At 39.8% G+C, this 20,016-nt stretch overlaps 1 protein-coding gene across 2 annotated transcripts in view; it reads left to right on the forward strand.

Annotated features, from left to right (window-relative positions):
- The first annotated feature begins 539 nt into the window (after nucleotides 1–539).
- Nucleotides 540–20,016, forward strand: part of PDE3B (phosphodiesterase 3B) — a 170,288-nt gene continuing 150,811 nt past the window's right edge. For both annotated transcript variants that reach the window (XM_082628663.1, XM_082628664.1), the window contains exon 1: nucleotides 540–1,617. In XM_082628663.1, coding sequence (XP_082484789.1) covers nucleotides 637–1,617 — 981 coding nt within the window. In that variant the 5' untranslated portion in view covers nucleotides 540–636. The remainder of the gene's footprint in view (nucleotides 1,618–20,016) is intronic.

A 20,016-nucleotide genomic window follows, 5' to 3' on the forward strand; every position in this document is an offset into this window, starting at 1 on the left:
AGGATGGCGGGCTTGCCCCTTCCATCCGAAAAGGTCCCCTCCCGTCTCTCCCAGCCTGGGCAAGTCTTCGGGCGGCCGGCCGCGCTCTCCCCAGTCTGGGGACGCTTAGTCGGCTGGGGTCCCCAGCTCGCTTCCCGGCTGGCTGGCGGCCGGCAGTGCGAACCGCGGAGCGGGTGGCGGCGGGACTGGCCGGGGCGCGGGCGCGCGCGGGCGGCTGGCGGCGGGCGGGGCGCGCGCCCGGCCCGGGCAGCCGCGGGGGGAGGAGCGCCCGCCAGCAGATCGCGCGCCCAACGGACTAGGCTAAAGCCGTGAGGTAACTGTTGCAGCCCGCGGGAGCTGGGAGGCGACACCGAGGCTCCAGTCCCGAGAAGTGCCTGAGGGAAAAGGAGGGGGTCCTGCCGCAGCGGTCCCAGGCAGAAGCCCCTTCCGCCCCTCTCCTCAGCCAGCATGTCGCGGACCCCGCCGCTCCTCCGCCCGCGCGGCGGGGACCCTGGGCCACGGCGGCGGGCGCAGCCCTGACGCGCTGCCGAGTCGGGGGGCTCCTCGAGCGCGGGGGCCAGGCGGGAAGGAGCGCGAGCTGCCGCTGCGGTCCGAGCGGGGCGTGCCGAGCCCCTGCGGCCACCCCGCGTCCCGGCCATGAGGAGGGACGAGCGAGACGCCAAAGCCATGCGGTACCCGCAGCCGCCGGACGGGGCCGGCTCGCCCCTCGAGAGTCTGAGGAACGGCTACGTGAAGGGCTGCGTGAGCCCCCTGCGGCAGGACCCCCCGCGCGGCTTCTTCTTCCACCTCTGCCGCTTCTGCAACGTGGAGCTGTTGCTGCCGCCGCCGCCGGCCTCCCCCCAGCAGCCGCGGCGCGGCTCTCCCTTCTCCCGGGCGCGCCTCTCGTTGGGCGCCCTGGCCGCCTTTGTCCTCGCCCTGCTGCTCGGCTCGGGGCCCGAGAGCTGGGCTGTCGGGGCCGCCCGGCTGCGGACCCTGCTGAGCGTCTGTTCGCACAGCCTCAGCCCCCTCTTCAGCATCGCCTGTGCCTTCTTCTTCCTCACCTGCTTCCTGACCCGGACCAAGCGGGACCCCGGGCCGGGCCGGAGCGGTGGCGGCTCCTGGTGGCTGCTGGCGCTGCCCGCCTGCTGTTACCTGGGGGACTTCTTGGTGGGGCAGTGGGGGTCTTGGTCTTGGGGGGACGGAGACGCCGGGGCCCGGGCCCCGCACACGCCCCCGGCGGTGGCCGGCAGGCTGTTCTTGGTGCTGAGCTGCGTGGGCTTGCTGACGCTCGCGCAGCCGGGGAGGCTCCGGCACAGCATCCTGGTGCTGCTCTTCTCCGGCTTCGTCTGGTGGGTGTCCTTCACCAGCCTCGGGGCGCTGCCTCCAGCCCTCCGGCCGCTGCTGTCCTGCCTGGTGGGGGGCGTCGGCTGCCTGCTGGCCCTGGGGCTGGATCACTTCTTCCAAATCAGGGAAGCTCCCCATCATCCTCGGTTGTCCAGTACCGCGGAGGAAAAAGTGCCTGTGATCAGACCCCGGAGGAGGTCCAGCTGCGTGTCGTTCGGAGAAAATTCAGCCAGTTACTATGGCAGTTGCAAAATGTTCAGGAGACCTTCATTGCCTTGCATTTCGAGAGAACAGGTATGTTACCAGAAAGCAAAGTTTGGTAAGGAAGGGAGGGCGGTTTTATCGCTTCAGTTCCCGAGTTGAATTAGCGTGTTTGAAAGCATGTTTACTTCCATGGTGAAAAAAAGACAATTTTTATTCTGAAAAGAATTCCTAAAATACAGGAAGCTTTAAAAAATGCATAAGTGCCATTTATCTTTGAATAGAAATGAAATAGCAGACTAAGCATATTGCACTTTTTAAAGAGTTTGTTAATGTAGTAGATGCGTTCACAGAAGAATGAAGTGAATTATTTGAAGTATAATAGATTGACTACTCCCACTTTGGCATAGTCTGATGTGTAGCTTTTTGGTGACATTTATCTGTTGCTGTTATAATGGTGATGTCTCCCCAAAGATAGCGTACAGCCATTAGAATGAGTGGGAAAAAAAATATATATGAATTTTAATCAGTGTGGTTTCATTATTCTTGATAATTGAGAGGACAAATCTGAGATCTCATAATAAAAAGAGAAAACAGTGATGAGTTTTGGAACAGAGACTTGTTAATTTAGATGAAAAGACTGTTGGGGATAATTATAAGAGATTTCTCCCCCACCCTCCACCCTAAATTTCAGCAGTGTAGGCTAATATAATCTTTTACAGACTAACTCATGGTCCTGTGTGTTTGTTGCATAATTAGGAGAATGTTGTAACAATTTAACCTTTAAACTTAGTAATGTTTGGAAATATGCCAAAAGCATTTGTACAGTTTCTTTTCCTGTAGGTTTATATGCTTTTGTGTTTTAAAGGAATGGAAATCATCATTAGGGAAAGAGTTTCTATTTTTGTATAGCCTAGGGAAATCTTACCTGTTCTACATCACTAAGAAACTCACCAAGTATAGCTACTGTTCACAGAGGATTTACTAAGTGCGAAATACTTATATTGTCTTAAACCCTCACAAGGACTCTGTGTGGTAGGTGACATTAACCTCAAGTTAGAGATGAGCAAATTGAGGCTTATAGAGATTACCCAACTTCACACATCTAGTAAGTGGCAGTGCTGGGATTTGAACCTAGATTTTTCAGTTTTCAATGATGTCTTCTAAGCAACTAAAAGGATGAATGTAGAGGTTTTCCTTAAGTAGAGTAGGAGTCTATACTATTGGTTTTCAATCTTTTTGATTAGTGATATGCTTTACACCAGGGACCCAATATATTTGAAACAGGAGTTTCTTATTCTTACTACATCTGATGCTCTTTGCTCTTCAATATAGTCTACAAGCTATTACACTATCCGTAGTGCTCAAAGAGACAACACCTTGCTCCCTGAAAAGTGTTTTCAGAGGCTGCTTTGTGGTCTGTAGTTATTTGGCCAAATGCTTGAAAAAAATTGTTCAAAAAATATCATGGCTTTTGTTTTCTCAGTTTACTGCCAGTGATAGTAGACAATGCTCAGAATAATGTGTATCAAGAGAAAAATTGTCAGGAGAAGATTCACTGTAGAGCAGAGTCATATCAGCTATTTTCATAGACTGGAATAGCGTTTGACATTTGACTATTTGCAAATATATTGTATTTTTTAACACCAGGAAAGTGTTTTAGCACAGTTTCATCACATTTGTAAACAATTTTCCTGAGCTTAGCAGCGTTACAGTTTAACGTAACTTAATTGCAATATGTTGGCCTAGTGAATTATGGGTGTTATCTTATAAATTGAAAATTCCTGGTCTACTTGATCCTGGTCTGGTGCTCTTTCCGTCACAGCAACCTTTTTTCAACCGTTAACTGGGTGCGGCATTGTTATGCTAGGTAGCATTATTATTTGTATTAGAGGAAAATATTGTGCTTTTAAAATTTGTGCTTTTAAAAAGGGCATATTTTATTAGTGCAGAAAACCCTTATTCACATTCCACTATGAATAGGAACATTTTCTTGGTGGAGGGGGTCTTAAATATATGCTGATAGTTCAAGGGTTTATACATGGTTAATGTTCAGTGTCATAACATACTACTCTTTCAGCAGTACTAGAAACTACTAGATATTTTTAGCTTGGCAGAGACTGTAATAAAAATTTTTACTTATGCTTTTTCCTGAAGTTTAACAGTGGATCTGTGGTTTTGTTTGGAGGTATGTTATGTGAAAGAAATTAAGTGGAAACCAATACTTTTATGGAAGTAAAAGATCGAGAGATTTTCTAATTTTCAAAGTGCTAAACTTTGTATGTGTTAATTGTAAAGGCACTCTCTTGTTTCAGAAAGTGAAGGGAGACAAACGGTTTTGGGTAGAAGCTGATATTGGGGAGAGTCTCCTGGATTCATAGAGGTTCAAGGCTAAAGTCTTAGCCCTGCCGTCATATTGGAAAAGTTGGTGAGCCTTTCTGAGTCTGAGTATCCTGTCAAATCAGGGGATCCAGTAGGTGAATTCTATACCACTTTCCAATTCTAGAATTCATTTGTTTTAGTTAGTTTACACTTTCTGTAAGCTTTAAATAAATGTATGACTAAAACTTCAAAGTTAATAGATCTCAAAGTTTTACTTAAATGTTTAATGTTGATATTGCTAGCCTATATTTTCCAAGGTGTGATCATTGGAAAGTTTGAACAAAAATTCTGTATTATTTGAAGAGAAAGAACTTTTAACACGTATATGTGGACTTTCATTTGTGGATTGATAAAATTATTACGCTTTCATTTCCTTAAGAATTTAAACGTTTTTATTAACATCTTTGAAAAACAATTGAAAACTCATATTAATATAAATGTTTTTAATTGTGTGAGAGTAGATTCAAAGTAATTTTTAACATTTGGGATGTTATGTTAGATACTGTATTGAAAAATAGTGGCATATGTTTGTAAAACATATGATTTTTTCACAATTAGGTTTAAAGGTTAGTTACTGCTGACTGTGTTCTACCTTGGTGGGTTAATGGAAAGAAGCACTAAGTTTGTAGTATATTTGTGAAGAATCAGCTGAGACTAATAGGAAGTAAAAAAAAATTTTTTTTTACATCTACATAAGATGCTTTGGCCTGAATTTAACAAGCTACATTTCTATGTCATTTTAATTATACATTCTACAATGCAAATTTAGGCTGTCCACCAGATCATTTCGTGTGTGATAGGCTAGGTAAATATAAGGTTTTGAAAGGCATAAGTCTGTGTGTGAGATATTTTTCTATACCTAAAATGCTGAGTGCTTTCTAAATGGTTAGGTAAATATTTAAAAATTCTGTGGCCTTAAAGCCCATAAATATTATTTAAAGTGTTAATTTTGTTTAAAAAAGGATACGCATGTAGTATGAAGCCTTTTAAAAAAGATTTTAAAGTTTAAGTGATTATTTATTCCCCTAAGGAATCTGCAAGGCATAACCCACCATGAATTTTTTAAAGAATACTGTGGAATTTGTGAAATTTAGTGAGTGTTTTATTCTAATTTCATGTTAATATTTTGTAGTGAAACATCAGCCTACGTAATATTTTTATGCTTTATTTTGTAAATATTGTATGTACCCTTGCCATCAGAGTTATCTTTCAAAAACACAGATTTGATCAAATCACTCGCTCTGTTTTAAAAATCTCTTACGGCTTTTCATTGTCCACAAAATAAAGTTCATGCCCTTGACCCTTGCTTGCAAAGTCTTAATAACCTGCTCTTAGCCTTATTTTGTTGTTTTTGAAAGCCGTTAGGAGTTATGGAACACCTCCCCACATCCATCCACCGCTCTAGCTATTTGAGGACTGCTTACTGTTACTGACGTGTAGACTTTTTTCTTTTGATTTTACCATTCACACTGTTTGAAATCTCCTTTAAGAAACATATAAGATTAAGAAGTGTTTAGACACTACAGTGATACTCAGACTAATGTATAAGCTGAGAACAAAACTCCATCCTAGCAGAGTTGGCCGGGTTTAAAAATAAAAGTTGACAAATCGTGTCAAGCAGTGATGTGATGTGTGATAGAATATTTTCATTATACCACATGAAATAGTAACATCTCCATAGTTTGTTTTCCCACAGTGAGTGGAAGGTAAATAGGGCCAACCATAAGTAAAACTTTGGCTTTAGTATAGTTTAGTGATGTTTGTTTTCATTGTCCTCTGATTTTTAAATCCTCCTCAGTGGCAGGCACTTCTCTGATTCTCTTTCCTTCTTCCCTTTCAGTTACCAAGTCAGCCTGTTTCCCTAGCGCATTCTCCTGCCTTCTTATACCCCACCCAAAGCAGGAAGAATCTATACTTGCTGAAAAAGTTTATTTCAACATAAATATGTTTGTATAGATATAGAAGAAATAGAAGAGATTTGGAGTTTATCTAATTGAAATCTGCTCATTTTATAGAAAGGAAAAAAATTCAACTCCAGAGAGAGAAGAATATTGTCTCTAGGTTATGCCACGAGGTTTTGGGATACAGGGACTAGAACCTAGGTCTTGACTCCTAGTCACCTGTACTTTCCGTTAAGAGCATATGCACCTGTAGTCATAGTTTTCCAAAGCTGTTCTTAATTTGCCAGCTATCTCTAATTATGTGATAAACAATGTCCCTGAGTAAAAGCGGTTGAGGGTGGTGGTGGGAGAGAGGGGAAGTGAGAGGTAGGAGGTACTCTTGAAATCACATAGTTCATGATGACCTTGAAGATAAACTTGGTACCTGATATAATTATTTCAGGGTGACTTGTCTGGTCTGAAACTCAGGTGCCTTAAGAGGCCAGCCACATAGCCTATTTATGTTATACGTTGGGGAAGGAGGGGAGGTAAGGAAGAATGGAAGTGAACTGTTGCCTACTTTGCCTAAGGGCTTTCAGTTTAAATAAAACAAACTGAACAACCGTGTTAGCCAAGCAAAACTTTAGAAGAGCTGGGTTCTGTCTGTGGGTAGTTCCTGACAGTTTATAACTGTATATAGTTGTGTATAAACAATTATAATTATAGTTTATAATAATTATAATTATTTTTTATATTTATTTGTTTAATTATATATTTATAATATTTATTTTATTATATTTTTATTATTAAGTTTATTATAATAGTTTATAATTGTTCACCTTATTATTTACAAACTGATTAATGTTTATGTAAGAGATTGTTGGAAACCTGTTCTTAGAACTTGGGGAAGAGGAGTGTGTTTCCCACTTTTTCTTCTACAACCTAGAACTTTTTCTCCAGTATTGATTGACCTGGAATGTTATCTTATCTTTATAGACTTTTCCCTCCTCCATCGATAGAGTACATTGTTTGACTGCTTCCTTACATTTCGTACAACTTGCTTTCAGTATATTTTAAATTTATTTAGTTGGCATTTAAATTTGTTAATGAGAAATGCCATATATAAAAGACTGTACATATGTATATTTTATATGATTTAAGGAAGAAAATAAAACAAAAAAAGAAAAATGTCAAGTACATACCACTCATTTCCTTTGTATAACCTCTTTTGCATCCCCTTCTCTCTGCCCCAGAGACAACACATCTATCTTTTTTTTTTTTTTTGGCTGTTCATTCCCTTGCTTATCGTTATAACTCCCCTGAACATATTACTAAGTAATCTAAATAATATGTTGTCAGTATTGTCTGCTTTTGAACTTTAAGTAAATAGAATCATGCTGTATGAATTCTTCTGTAACTTTTTTTTTTTTTAAGATGTTGGGGGTAGGAGTTTATTTATTTATTTATTTATTTATGCTGCGTTGGGTCTTCGTTTCTGTGCGAGGGCTTTCTCTAGTTGTGGCAAGCGGGGGCCACTCTTCATCGCGGTGCGCGGGCCTCTCACTATCGCGGCCTCTCTTGTTGCGGAGCACAGGCTTCAGACGCGCAGGCTCAGTAGTTGTGGCTCACGGGCCTAGTTGCTCCGCGGCATATGGGATCCTCCCAGACCAGGGCTCGAACCCGTGTCCCCTGCATTAGCAGGCAGATTCTCAACCACTGCGCCACCAGGGAAGCCCTGTAACTTTTTTTTTTCTTGACGTTTGAGATTCATTCATGTTGATGTGGATAAATGTGGTTCATTTTTTTTCAATGCTCTATAGTGTTTCATTGTATGAACATAATAAAATTTATCCATTCCACTGTTCATGGACCTGTGGGTGGTTTTCAGTTTTTTGCTATTAAGCACAATGCTGCTGTGAAATTTTTTGTAAATGTCTCCTATAGGGGCATGCACACATCTAGGAGTAGAATTGCTGAGCTGCAAGGTATGCTCATATTCAACTTTACTGTGTATGATAGGCAGAATAATGTTACTGTAAAGATGTCCATGTTCTAATTCCTGGAATTTGTGGGTATGTTACCCTGCCTGGCAAAAGAGACTTTGCAGGTGGGATTAAGTTAAGGACCTTGAGATGGGGAGATTATCCAGGTATCCAGGATTATCTAAGTAGACCCAGTGTCACAGGGTCTTTAAAAAGTGGAAGAGGGAGACAGAAGAGATCAGAGAAGGAGAAGTGATAATGGAAGTAGGATTAGAGTAATATAATGTGAGGAAGACTCAGTCCACCTTTGGCTTTCACAATGGGAGAAGTCCAGGAGCCAATGAAAGCAGGCAGCCTCTAGAAGCTGGAAAAGACAAGGAAATGCATTTTTCCTTATAGTCCTTGAAAGTAACAAAGCCCTTCCAATACCTTGATTTTAGCTCAGTGAGACCTTTGTCAGACTTCGGACCCACAGAACTGTAAGATGTTAAATGTGTGTTGTTTTATGTGACTGAGTTTGTGGTAATTTGTTACAGGAATGTATCAGTTTGCATTAACTGCTATAACAGTTGACATGGGTTGCTGTGACAAAGTACTACAAATTGGGTGGCTTAAACAGCAGAAATTTATTGTCTCACAGTGCTGGAGTCTACAAGTCCGGATCAGACTGTCCGCAGGGTTGGTTCCTTCTGAGGACTCTGAGGGGGAATCTGTTCCATGCCTGTCTCCTAGCTTCTGGTGGTTTGCTGGCAATCTTTGGCATTTTTTGCCTTTTAGATGTGTCATCCCATCTCTGCCTTCATCTTCACATGGCACTCTCTCCATGTCTCTTCATATAGTCTTCTCTCTGTGCCTGTCTTTGTGTCTCAATTTACCCTTTTTATAAATACCCCAGTCATATTGGACTAGTGCCCACCCTAATCACCTCATTTTAATCTAATTACCTTTGTAAAGACCTAATTTCCAAACGAAGTCACATTCTAAGGTATTGAGGGTTAGGACTTCAATATATCTTTTTTTGAGGGACACACTTTAACCCATAGAAGTAGCAGTAGAAAACTGAGACACTCTGGGAAGTTGAGTTGTTTTCCAGAATGGTTGCACAATTTATATTCTGCTACCAGTGAATAAGAATGCCCTTGAACCAATGATTCCTATTTAATAACTTTAATTTTTGTTAGTCCAGTGAGTGTGAAATGTATTTCTTTGTGATTTTAATTTGCAGTTTTCTAATTACTAATGAGGCTGAATATTGTTTATGTTTATGGATTGCATTTCTTATTCAGGGATTACCTGTTCATGTCTTTTGCCTTTTTTTTTTTTTGCGGTACGCGGACCTCTCACTGTTGTGGCCTCTCCCGTTGCGGAGCACAGGCTCCGGACGCTCAGGCTCAGCGGCCATGGCTCACGGGCCCAGCCGCTCCACGGCACGTGGGAAGCCCACCACTGAATTTATAAAAGGCAAAAGATAGGCATTCCCTGGTGGCGCAGTGGTTGAGAGTCCACCTGCCGGTGCAGGGGACACGGGTTTGTGCCCCGGTCCGGGAAGATCCCACATGCCGTGGAGCCTTCGCGTCTGGAGCCTGTGCTCCGCAAGGGAGAGGCCGCAACAGTGAGAGGCCCGCGTACCGCAAAACAAACAAACAAACAAAAATTCAGTGGTTTGGGGACTTCCCTGGCGGTCCAGTGGTTAATACTTCCAATGCAGGGGGTGCAGGCTCCATCCCTGGTTGGGGAACTAAGATCCACATAACTCATGGCCAAAAAACCAAAGACATTAAACAGAAGCAATATTGTAACAAATTCAATAAAGACTTTAAAAATGGTCCACATCAAAAGTAAAATTAAAAATTCAGTGGTTTTTTCTTGGTTCATGAGTTCTTTATATATTTTGGACATTAATCCTTTATTGGTTATTTGGGTTGCAAATATCTTCTTCCAGTTTTCGTAGTGTCTTTTGATAACTGAGATTCTTAATTTTAATATTATCAAATTTACCAATCTTTTCCTTTAATGGTGTGAGACTCTCCATGTCTTGTTTATAAAACTCTTCCCTATTGGAAGTCATAAAATAAACTCTTATATTATCTTTTCAGAGTTTTAAAGTTTTGCCTTTCAAATGGTTTTTATCCACCTAGAATTGATTTCCATGTATAATGTGATACAGAGATTGAATCTCATTTTTTACCCGTATGTATATCCAGTTATGTCAGCACAATTCACTGAAAAGTTTATTCTCCGTTTATCAGCAGTGCTGCCTCTGTCAAATGTGAAATTTCAGGGTGTGTGTGAATCTGTATCTGGCTTCTCTGTCATGCTTCACTGATAAGTTTATGTGCCCTGTGTTAATGCTACACTGTTGTAATTATAATAGCTTTATAATGAGACAATATACAGTAAGTCTCCTCATCTTACTGTTTTTCTTCAAGAGTTTGTCAGTTATTTTTGGACCTTTGCTCTTTAATATAAATTTTAGAATAAGTTTGTCAAGTTCTACAGAAATTCATATTGGGATTTTGATTGCCATTGCATTAAATCTTTTGAACAATTTAGAGGAGAATTTGATTTTGATTGAAAATTTTAAGTTGCATTTTTCTATAAATTTATTTAGTATAACTTTTCAAATTTATTTTCTTTGTAATATCTTTTTATTATCTGTAATATCTTTTTTATTATCTATTTAATTTGTTCAGCATCTGCATTTTTGTCTTCTTTTTCATTCCTACCATCATTTGTATCATTTTTCTTTGCTTCTTAATCAACCTGGCTAGAAGTTTGTTTTTTTGTTTTTTGGGTTTTTCTGGTCACGCCACGTGGCATTTGGGATCTTAGTTCCCTGATCAGGGATGGAACCAGCGCCCCCTGCATTGGAAACGTGGAGTCTTAACCACTGGACCACCAGGGAAGTCCCAGTTTATTTGTTTTTTAATCTCTTCAAAAAACCAGCTTTTTGGATTGGTACTTGTTTTCTTTTTTTTTTTATATGTTAATTTTTATTGGAGTATAGTTGAATTACAATGTTGTGTTAATTTCTGCTGTACAGCAAAGTGAATCAGTTATACATATACATATATCCACTCTTTTTTAGATTCTTTTCCCATATAGGTCATTACAGAGTGTTGAGTAGAGTTCCCTGTGCTATACAGTAGGTTCTTATTAGTTATCTATTTTATATATAGTAGTGTGTATATATCAATCCCAATTTCCCAATTTTTCCGCCCTTCCCCCTTGGTAACCATAAGTTGGTACTTGTTTCCTATTTTATTTATATCAGCTCTTTTATTATTTCTTTTTTTCTTTCTTTGAGTTTATTTTCTTCTTTTTTTTTTTTTTGAGTTTATTTTCTTGTTCCCTATTTTTTTTTTTTTGGCCATGCCACATGGCTTGTGGGAATCTTAGTTCTTAGTTCCCTGACCAAGGATTGAACCCTGGTGCTTGGCAGTGAGAGCTCAGAGTCCTAACCACTGGACTGCCAGGGAGTTCTCTCTTGTTCCTTTTTTTAACTTTGTAATTGAGATGCTAAGCCCATTAACTTTGAGCTTTTCCAGCATATGCGTTTAAGATTATACATTTCTCTCTAAATGTTGCTTTAGTTGAATGTCACAAGTTTGGATGTATAGTATGGTTACTGTGCAGTCTGAAGAATTTTCTAATTTTCATTTTGATTTCCCTTTTGACTGACAGTTGTTTAGAAAAAAAAATTCTAATCATATGCAGGTTTTCCAGTTATTGTTGTTGATTTCTGACTTCAGTGCCTTTGGGCAAAGAATGTGGCCTAACATATGATCAGTTTTCATAAGTGTTCTGTTTGCTTGAAAAAATACATCAGTTTTGTTAGCTGTCTGGTAGATAAAAGGTGTAAAATGTCCTTTTCATACCTTCTGTGTCCTTATAGACTTTTTATCTTATTGACCCGTCAGTAACTGGACAGAGTATTAAAAAATCTCACTTTCCTGGTGTTTTTTTCAACCCCCTCACCCACAGTTTGTGGGTAAGTGTATGGAGAGGAGAACTTTACAAATTGGATGGAATTACTTATCAGAGGGACAGAAAAAGGATGCATGAGAGAGAGCACATGTCATATGTTTAAAGAGTCAGTGTAAGAATGTAATGAAAAATTTGATCAGCGTTAATATATATTTACAAATTGCCATTTATATGTGCCAGCCCCTAGAGAGATACTAAGACGACAGTCACAGGGTCTGTATTGCAAGGAGATCACACTCTAATTGAGATAAAAAAATATAAATAAATAATTACAATTCAGTGTGGTAAGTGATATAGCAGAGGTATACATAAGGTACATGGGAGCTTTAGGCAAGGAACAGCTAACTCTCTCCAGGAGGAGAGTCAGAAAACCTTCAGAAAGTATATAACAATTGAGCTTTAATCTTCAAAAATAGTTTCTTACTGATATAAAATGTATAAAAAATTAATTAAAAATTTTTACTTCTATGACCTTAGAAAGAATTTTTCAAAGTTATTCCAACATAATCTCCACCTTACTGTAAATATGTTTGGAATAAGAATACTTCTTATCAACTGAGAGACTATAAAGTCACAGAAAATATACTGAGTCCAATCAGGCAAACTGTTTACCTTCAGTCCCCAGTCAGTACTAACAACCAAAAAAGATGCTTAAATTTTCTATCAGAAATGTCAGTATCAGTGGTAAAAATAATATAAGCAATAAAGAAATGTAACCCAGGATTAGAAAAAAGGGATTATTATAAGATATATTTACCAAGTACTCACTATGTGCTAGTCTCAACAGCTCTGTGAAATAAGTATTGAAATCCTGTTGTGCAGCTGGAAACTAAGGTAGAAAGGTGAATTGACTAGCTCCACATCACTCAGCTAGCACACAGAAAATACCATAATATGCTAAATGCCATTTTCAGTGTATAACAAGCCCCTAAGAACTCTCCCAATGGAAACAACTAAACTACAGGTTTAAGCATTTTAGAATGTATCTTTTGAAAGGAATCACTGAGTAAGAAAAATTTCAGATCCCCCAAAAAAGAAGTGAAAGTAGTGTGGGGGAGAAAAAAATGTTCCCTTCTTCCCTTCTAGGGTCTTTGTTTGGGCTAGTAATTAAATTGATTTAAGACAAATTTACAGGGGAAAAACAAATTTAATTTTGTATATGGGAGCCCCATAAAAAAGTGAGACTCCAAGAAGTAACCAAAGCAGGAATCTTTTATAACTTTAAGACAAAGAAACAATAAATTTGTGAAGAACTGGCGAGACAAAGGAGTCTGGGCTTGAGGTAGTGAATTGGTGAAGAAGTAACAAGGTTTGTTAGGGCCAAGCATTCTTGGCCCTAAATTCCCTATCTCTGATGGTAAGGATGCCTTCCACCCTCCTGGTACTGGGATGGGTACCTTTCACATGGGAGATTTATCTCCTGCTTTTGGGGAGGGGGGGAACAAAGGAGGGTCAGAGTATTCTTCACCGCTGTTTCTCAAGTAAACTTTAATTCAAAATAAGCTATATGTCGGAGTGACATATTCTGGGGTAGCACATTCTGCTCCCCTTCAGTAGGAATCCCGAGAGGTAAGCAGACATTAAAACCAGCTTTCATTTGAAGGTTTCTGACCATCCTCAGAGACCATGAACATTTGCTTCTGTTAGGTATGGCTAGGCTCAAGAGATAAAACCTAGGGTCTGTCCAGAGTCGGAAATCTAATAGAAAAACTGCATAAAGCAGAGACCCCATAGTGCTACTATTCCCGTGTAAGGTTAAGTGAGAAATAAATGTGACCATGGAGATGGGATGCGTGTCTTGACCTTGGCACAGGGAGTTAGGGAAGAGAGAAAATAAGTCTTCCCTGGGAATGTATAACCACAGGAGAGCCCTCATAGAGTTTTTGTTTGTTTGTTTTAAATTTTGGTAAAATATAAATAACATAAAATTGACCATTTTGGCCATTTTTAACTGTACAGTTTAGTGGCATTAAGTACATTCATATTGTTGTGCAACCATCACCACCATCTAACTCTAGAACTTTTTTTATCTTCCCAAACTAAAACTCCATACCCATTAAACAATAACTCTCTCCATTCCCCCTCCTCCCAGCACCTGGTAACTGCCATTCTACATTCTGTTTCTATGAATTTGACTACTTTAGATACTTCATACAAGTGGAATCATTTGTATTTATCTTTTGTGACTGACTTGTTTCACTTAGCAGAGTCATCTTTGGAATTCTAATAGGAATTACATTGAATCCATAGATTGCCTTGAGTAGTATTTACATCTTAGCAATAGTAAGTCTTACAATTCATTAACATGGCAGGTCTTTCTATTTATTTGTGTTTTAATTTCTTTCAACAGTGTTTTGTAGTTTTCAGTGTACACATCTTTCACCTCTTTGGTTAAGTTTATTCCTAAGTATTCTTTTTGATGCTATTGTAAATGGGATTGTTTCTTAGTATCGTTTTTTAATATTTCATTGTTAGTGTTTGAAAATGCAACTGATTTATATGTGTTGTTTTTGTATCCTGCAGCTTACCTGAATTTGTCTATTCTAATATTTTTTGTGTGTGGAATCTTTAGGTCCTCATTTAGTCAAATTTTTTTAAAAATAAGACTTAATTTTTTAGAACAGTTTAAACTTCATAGCAAAATTGAGAGGAAGGTACAGATTCTCCATATACACTTTGCCCCCGACATGGCCATAGCCTCTTCCATTATCAGCATCACCCGCCCCCCCGACTGTTACATTTGTTAAGACTGATGAACCTACATCCTAATCACCCAAAGTCCATAGTTTACGTTATGTTTCACTCTTGATCTTGTGCATTTTATGGGTTTAGATAAATGTATAATGACATGTATCCATCATTATGGAAAATAAATACAAAGTATTCACTGCCCTAAAAATCCTTTGTGCTCTGCATATTCATCCCTTACCTCATCCCCACCCTTGGCAACCACTGATCTTTTTACTTTCTCCATACTTTTGCGTTTTCCAGAATGTCATATAATTGGAATCATAGAGTACTCATTTAGTTTTTTATCTAAATTAATGCTACATAGGTGGACTTCAAGTGAAAATGTAAAGTGGTCCCAGGTGACTGATAGAGGTAAATTCAAATTCTCTAAGGCCTCAAATGATTCCCACAGATAAAATTCCAAGGATATTGAGCAGTGCATAGTCAAAAATCCACAAAACTTGTGCAGAAACAAGACACTATGAATGAGAAGCTGCAGAAAAAAGTACACAGCAAAAGAAACCCACAAAGACTTCAGAGCTTGGAGCTATTATTTATCAGATATAAAAAATATGTTTAATATGCTTAAAAAACAAAATAGAAGCTTGGGAAAATGGTTGGGGAACAGAGAATTAAAAGAATAATCATGCAGATTTGAAAAATAGAACTTCTAAAGATGAAAAAATAACCACAGATTTAAAACCTGATGCACATATTAAATAGCAGTTGAGAGACAGAATCTGTGATACAGAATGTAGATCCAAAGAAATTGTCCGTAATGTTTTGCAGGGAGAAAAAGATGGAAGTTAAGAAAGAGGGATCGAAAAAGTTGGAGAATAAAGAAAAAAGTTTAACATGAATTTAACTGAAGTTCCAAAAGGAAATAATAAAAGGGAAAACAGGCAATATTTGAGGAGATAATGGTTATAAAATAGAACTTTACAGAACTGATGAAAAATACCAACTGATATCCAGAAAGCCCACTGAATCCCAAGCAGATTAAAGAAAAAGAAATCCACCCTTAGATTCCATCATTGCAAAATTCAGAACACACACACACACACACACACACACACACACACACGAGAAGTTCTAAAAGAAGCCAGAGAGAAAAAAGAAGTTACCTACCAAAAAAATGAACAGCAGTTACACTGAAAGGTGACTTATTAATAGGAAGAATGGAAGCCAGAAAACAGTTGACTCATTTGTCATGTGCTGAGGGAAAATAACTGTCAAAGTAGAAACCAATGTCCAGCAAAACTTTCTAGAAAGAGAACATATTAAAACCATTTCAGACCAGCAAAAACTGAGAGTTTTTTACCAGCAAAGTATGCATACTTTAGGCAGAAGGAAGAACTTAAATCAAGAAGGAATGATAGGGGGCCTCCCTGGTGGCGCAGTGGTTGAGAGTCCGCCTGCCGATGCAGGGGATACGGGTTCGTGCCCCGGTCTGGGAGGATCCCATATGCCGCGGAGCGGCTGGGCCCGTGAGCCATGGCCGCTGGGCCTGCGCGTCCGGAGCCTGTGCTCCGCAACGGGGGAGGCCACAACAGTGAGAGGCCCGCATACCGCAAAAAAAAAAAAAAAAAAAAAAAAAAGAAGGAATGATAGTAAATATATAGGTAAAATTAAGTAGCCTTGATGTTCTGAAACATTACTAACAGTGCCTAATTTGTGAGGGGAGAACAAGCTAGAATTAAAACTAGAAAAAAAATAGCATTTACCTTGGAAGGAAAAATTAGAATAGTGAGATGATGTGAGAATCTTCTGTCTATAGTGAGAATACTAGGAGTGGAGAGACAGAGAGGTATAAATATTTTCATATGAAGAGAGGTCTGAAGATATTTCAGGTCTGAGTGTCTGAAAGGTTAGTGGTATCGTTAGCCAACATAGGCAGTATGGGGAAAGGACCTGGTTTGGGAGAAATGACAAAGAGCTTGGTTTTATTGATTAATGCATGTTTTCTCATGTGTATACTTGCTATCTCTAAATGGGATGTAACCTCCCTGGTAACAATGATCAAACATTTCTATTTTGTATTTCTCATAGTATATTTTGGAGTTGACAATGGTTATCTAATACTGTATTTACTCTTGATAGTTCCATGCTGACCTTGAGAAAAGGAAAGAACTCTAGGTGGAGATGGGTCTCAATTCCCTACTGTCTTTGGTATTCTCGTTAACAGTAAGCTGTGTTGCACAATGATGAAGCCAGACTGCTTCAGAGTTTCAATGGCATCTCCGCCACTTACAGGATATTAGGCAAGTTGTTTAACTTCTCTGTACCTCAGCTTCCCCAGGTGTAAACTGGGGGTAAAATAGCATCTGTCTCACTGATGTGAGGATTAAATGAGTTAATAACCTGTAAAGTTCTTGAAACGGTGTCTGGCACCTGGTAAGGTTGCCATGCAATATTGGTGCTGTTATTATAGTTAAAATATTCATTCTTGAATTGCTTGGTACTTCATGCCAAATTACTCTAAAATTAATGGTGGGCTTCCCTGGTGGCACAGTGGTTAAGAATCCTGCTGCCAATGCAGGGGACATGGGTTCGAGCCCTGGTCCAGGAAGATCCCATATGCTGCGGAGCAACTAAGCCCATGCGCCACAGCTACTGAGCCTGCGCTCTAGAGCCCGCGAGCCACAACTACTGAGGCCCGCGTACCTAGAGCCCGTGCACCAAAACAAAGAGAAGCCCGCGCACTGCAACTAAGAGTAGCCCCCACTCGCTGCAACTAGTGAAAGACTGCGAGCAGCAGTGAAGACCCAACGCAGCCAAAAATAAAATAAACAAATTTATCAAAAAACCCCACAACAACCAAAAAAAAAAATCAGTGGTAAGGTTAACTGAAATTTAGATCTTTCAAGCAATCCCTTTTTATTGTCCTGAAACTCCTTTTGCAACCTGTATTGAGTAAAAAGCCTTTGCATAAGGGATAATATGGGGGAAATTCTTCCAGCGGATTGTTCAGTATTAGGACAACAAAGAAAAGATGCAAGTGATGAGTTTAAAAGCGATTAAGGGGACTTCCCTGGTGGTCCAGTGGTTAAGACTTTGCCTTCCAATGCAGGGTGCTGGTTCGATTCCTGGTTGGGGAGCTAAGATCCCACATGCCTCGTGGCCAAAAAAAAAAAACCCCAAAACATAAAAAACAGAAACAATATTGTAACAAATTCAATAAAGACTTTAAAAATGGTCCACATCAAAAAAAAAACCTGTTGTATATAAAATAAATATAATAAAATTCAAAAAAAAGAATAAAGGAAAAGCAACAGAAATGATTAAAAAAAAAGCAACTTCAAAAGTGATTAAAAGGGGTAATTGGGGCTTCTTATCTTTTGAAGTTTCAGAGTTAAAGGTTAAGAACCTTTGGTCCAGCAGACGAAGAGTTTGTCAACTACTGCAACCATAACTTTCTGTCCCTTAAACTTTTGTTCCAGCTTGTCACTTTGGGGTTGGAGGTACACTGGAACTTCAAACAAATGCTCTCACTCATAATTCTTGCTTCATAGTTCACTGTCTGCTAAGCATGTTGACAGTTATGCAGCCCCACCCCAGGGCTGATAAGAGGGAAACAAGAGATGAGGGAACAGAAGGAAGAGAAACGGTGTCTAAAAAAGTGACTCCTGGGCTTCCCTGGTGGCGCAGTGGTTGAGAGTCCGCCTGCCGATGCAGGGGACACGGGTTCGTGCCCCGGTCTGGGAAGGTCCCACATGCCGTGGAGCGGCTGCGCCCTTGAGCCATGGCTGCTGAGCCTGCGCGTCCGGAGCCTGTGCTCCGCAATGGGAGAGGCCACAACAGTGAGAGGCCCACGTACAGGGAGGAAAAAAAAAAAAAAAAAAAAGTGACTCCTCCAACCCTCCAGCCATTATGAGGCACCGAGCTTTACTGCTTCTTCAATTTAACACTTCGTTCCACCTTTTAGATAAAGTGCCCTGAAGATCTTTCACTATGTAACTGGTAATGGTTTAAAGCAGACAAAAATAATTATGGATGTGAATTTTTACAAATATATGGGGATATATTTTTCCTTAGGGGGAAAATACCTACGTATACATTAGTAAACACCAATATTTATTATTTTATAGTTTTCTTTTGTTGTAAATTAAGCACCATAGAGAATTAACTTTACTATCTGAAAATTCATTCCTTCAGCAAACTTTGCTAAGACTAATGTTGTGCTAGGAACTGTGAGGGCTGTAAAGAAGAATCATGTATGGATATTATACCCAGGTGTTCAGTATAAGATAAAAGTGAAGATTTTATTTTAAATGAGAAAGCATTAGTGTAATTTTGTAGTTGTCTGAGGGGCTCAATAAAACCCACATTCCTTCCCCAAATTCTGAACAAACTGAGAAAAGAGTGACAGGTGAGAGATCAGAATACCACCTTTATTCCTGATAAAACTCATGTTGCAGGACATGGCTTATATATGCAGGCAGTTTGCTTTCTAATCATGAAGCCCAGAGTTAAATAGACATACGTGGTCATAGAAAGGACAGGGCCAGGAACATCCTCCCTACTTGCTAGGAGGGCCCATCCATGGAGGAGCACTGGAGAACTTCTAGCTAGTAGGTAGGCTCCCTAGAGCAAAAAGCAACAGGTAGAGTTATGCTTATGTAATTCTTTAGGCTAAACTTACCAATCATGTTAAGTTACTATTCCCCTTCTAAGAGAATAGTGAGGGGATAGAGAGAGTCCAGAAATTTAGGGAAAATTCCAACTTGTGGAAACTGTAGGATTGAGGAAAAGGCATTGCCTTTCAACATGAAAATAGGAAAAGCCATTTGTAATCCTAACAACTTTAATGCAACAGGTATTTTAAATTTTGCCTGGCCTGGTTTTAGCTACTGTAGATTTTTACATAGTTGCATAGAATATACTTAATTTTAAAACTGAGGTTAGGTTCTACCTTTTTTCATTCTTTCCCTCTCAACAAAATTGAGTCACTGCCTTCTCAGTGTGCATCTACTCTTTAACATTCAATATATTTGTGTTTATTTTGTGTTCTTTAAATACAGGGATAGTTTCTCATTTGTTTATGTATCTCCCGTGCTTGGATATAGCAAATAGTTTATTGAATTGAATTATTGCATTAAGTACTGTTCTTTTTACCACTTAACATGGCATTCTTTTCTAGTTGCTACATACTACTCATAATTCCATCGTTGAAAATAACGTGAGTGGGATACCTAAAGAATACGTTCTTTTTTTAAAAATTAATTAAAAAACTTTTTTGGCTGTGTTGGGTCTTCGTTTCTGTGCGAGGGCGTTCTCTAGTTGTGGCAAGCGGGGTCCACTCTTCATCGCGGTGCGTGGGCCTCTCACTATTGCGGCCTCTCTTGTTGCAGAGCACAGGCTCCAGACGTGCAGGCTCAGTAGTTGTGGCTCACGGGCCCAGTTGCTCCGTGGCATGTGGGATCTTCCCAGACCAGGGCTCGAACCTGTGTCCCCTGCATTGGCAAGCAGATTCTCAACCACTGCGCCACCAGGGAAGCCCAAGAATATGTTCTTGAAATCACAGAACCCAG

This window comes from Mesoplodon mirus (assembly GCF_964341445.2).
Source record: "Mesoplodon mirus genome assembly, chromosome: 7".
NCBI lineage: Eukaryota > Metazoa > Chordata > Mammalia > Artiodactyla > Ziphiidae > Mesoplodon > Mesoplodon mirus.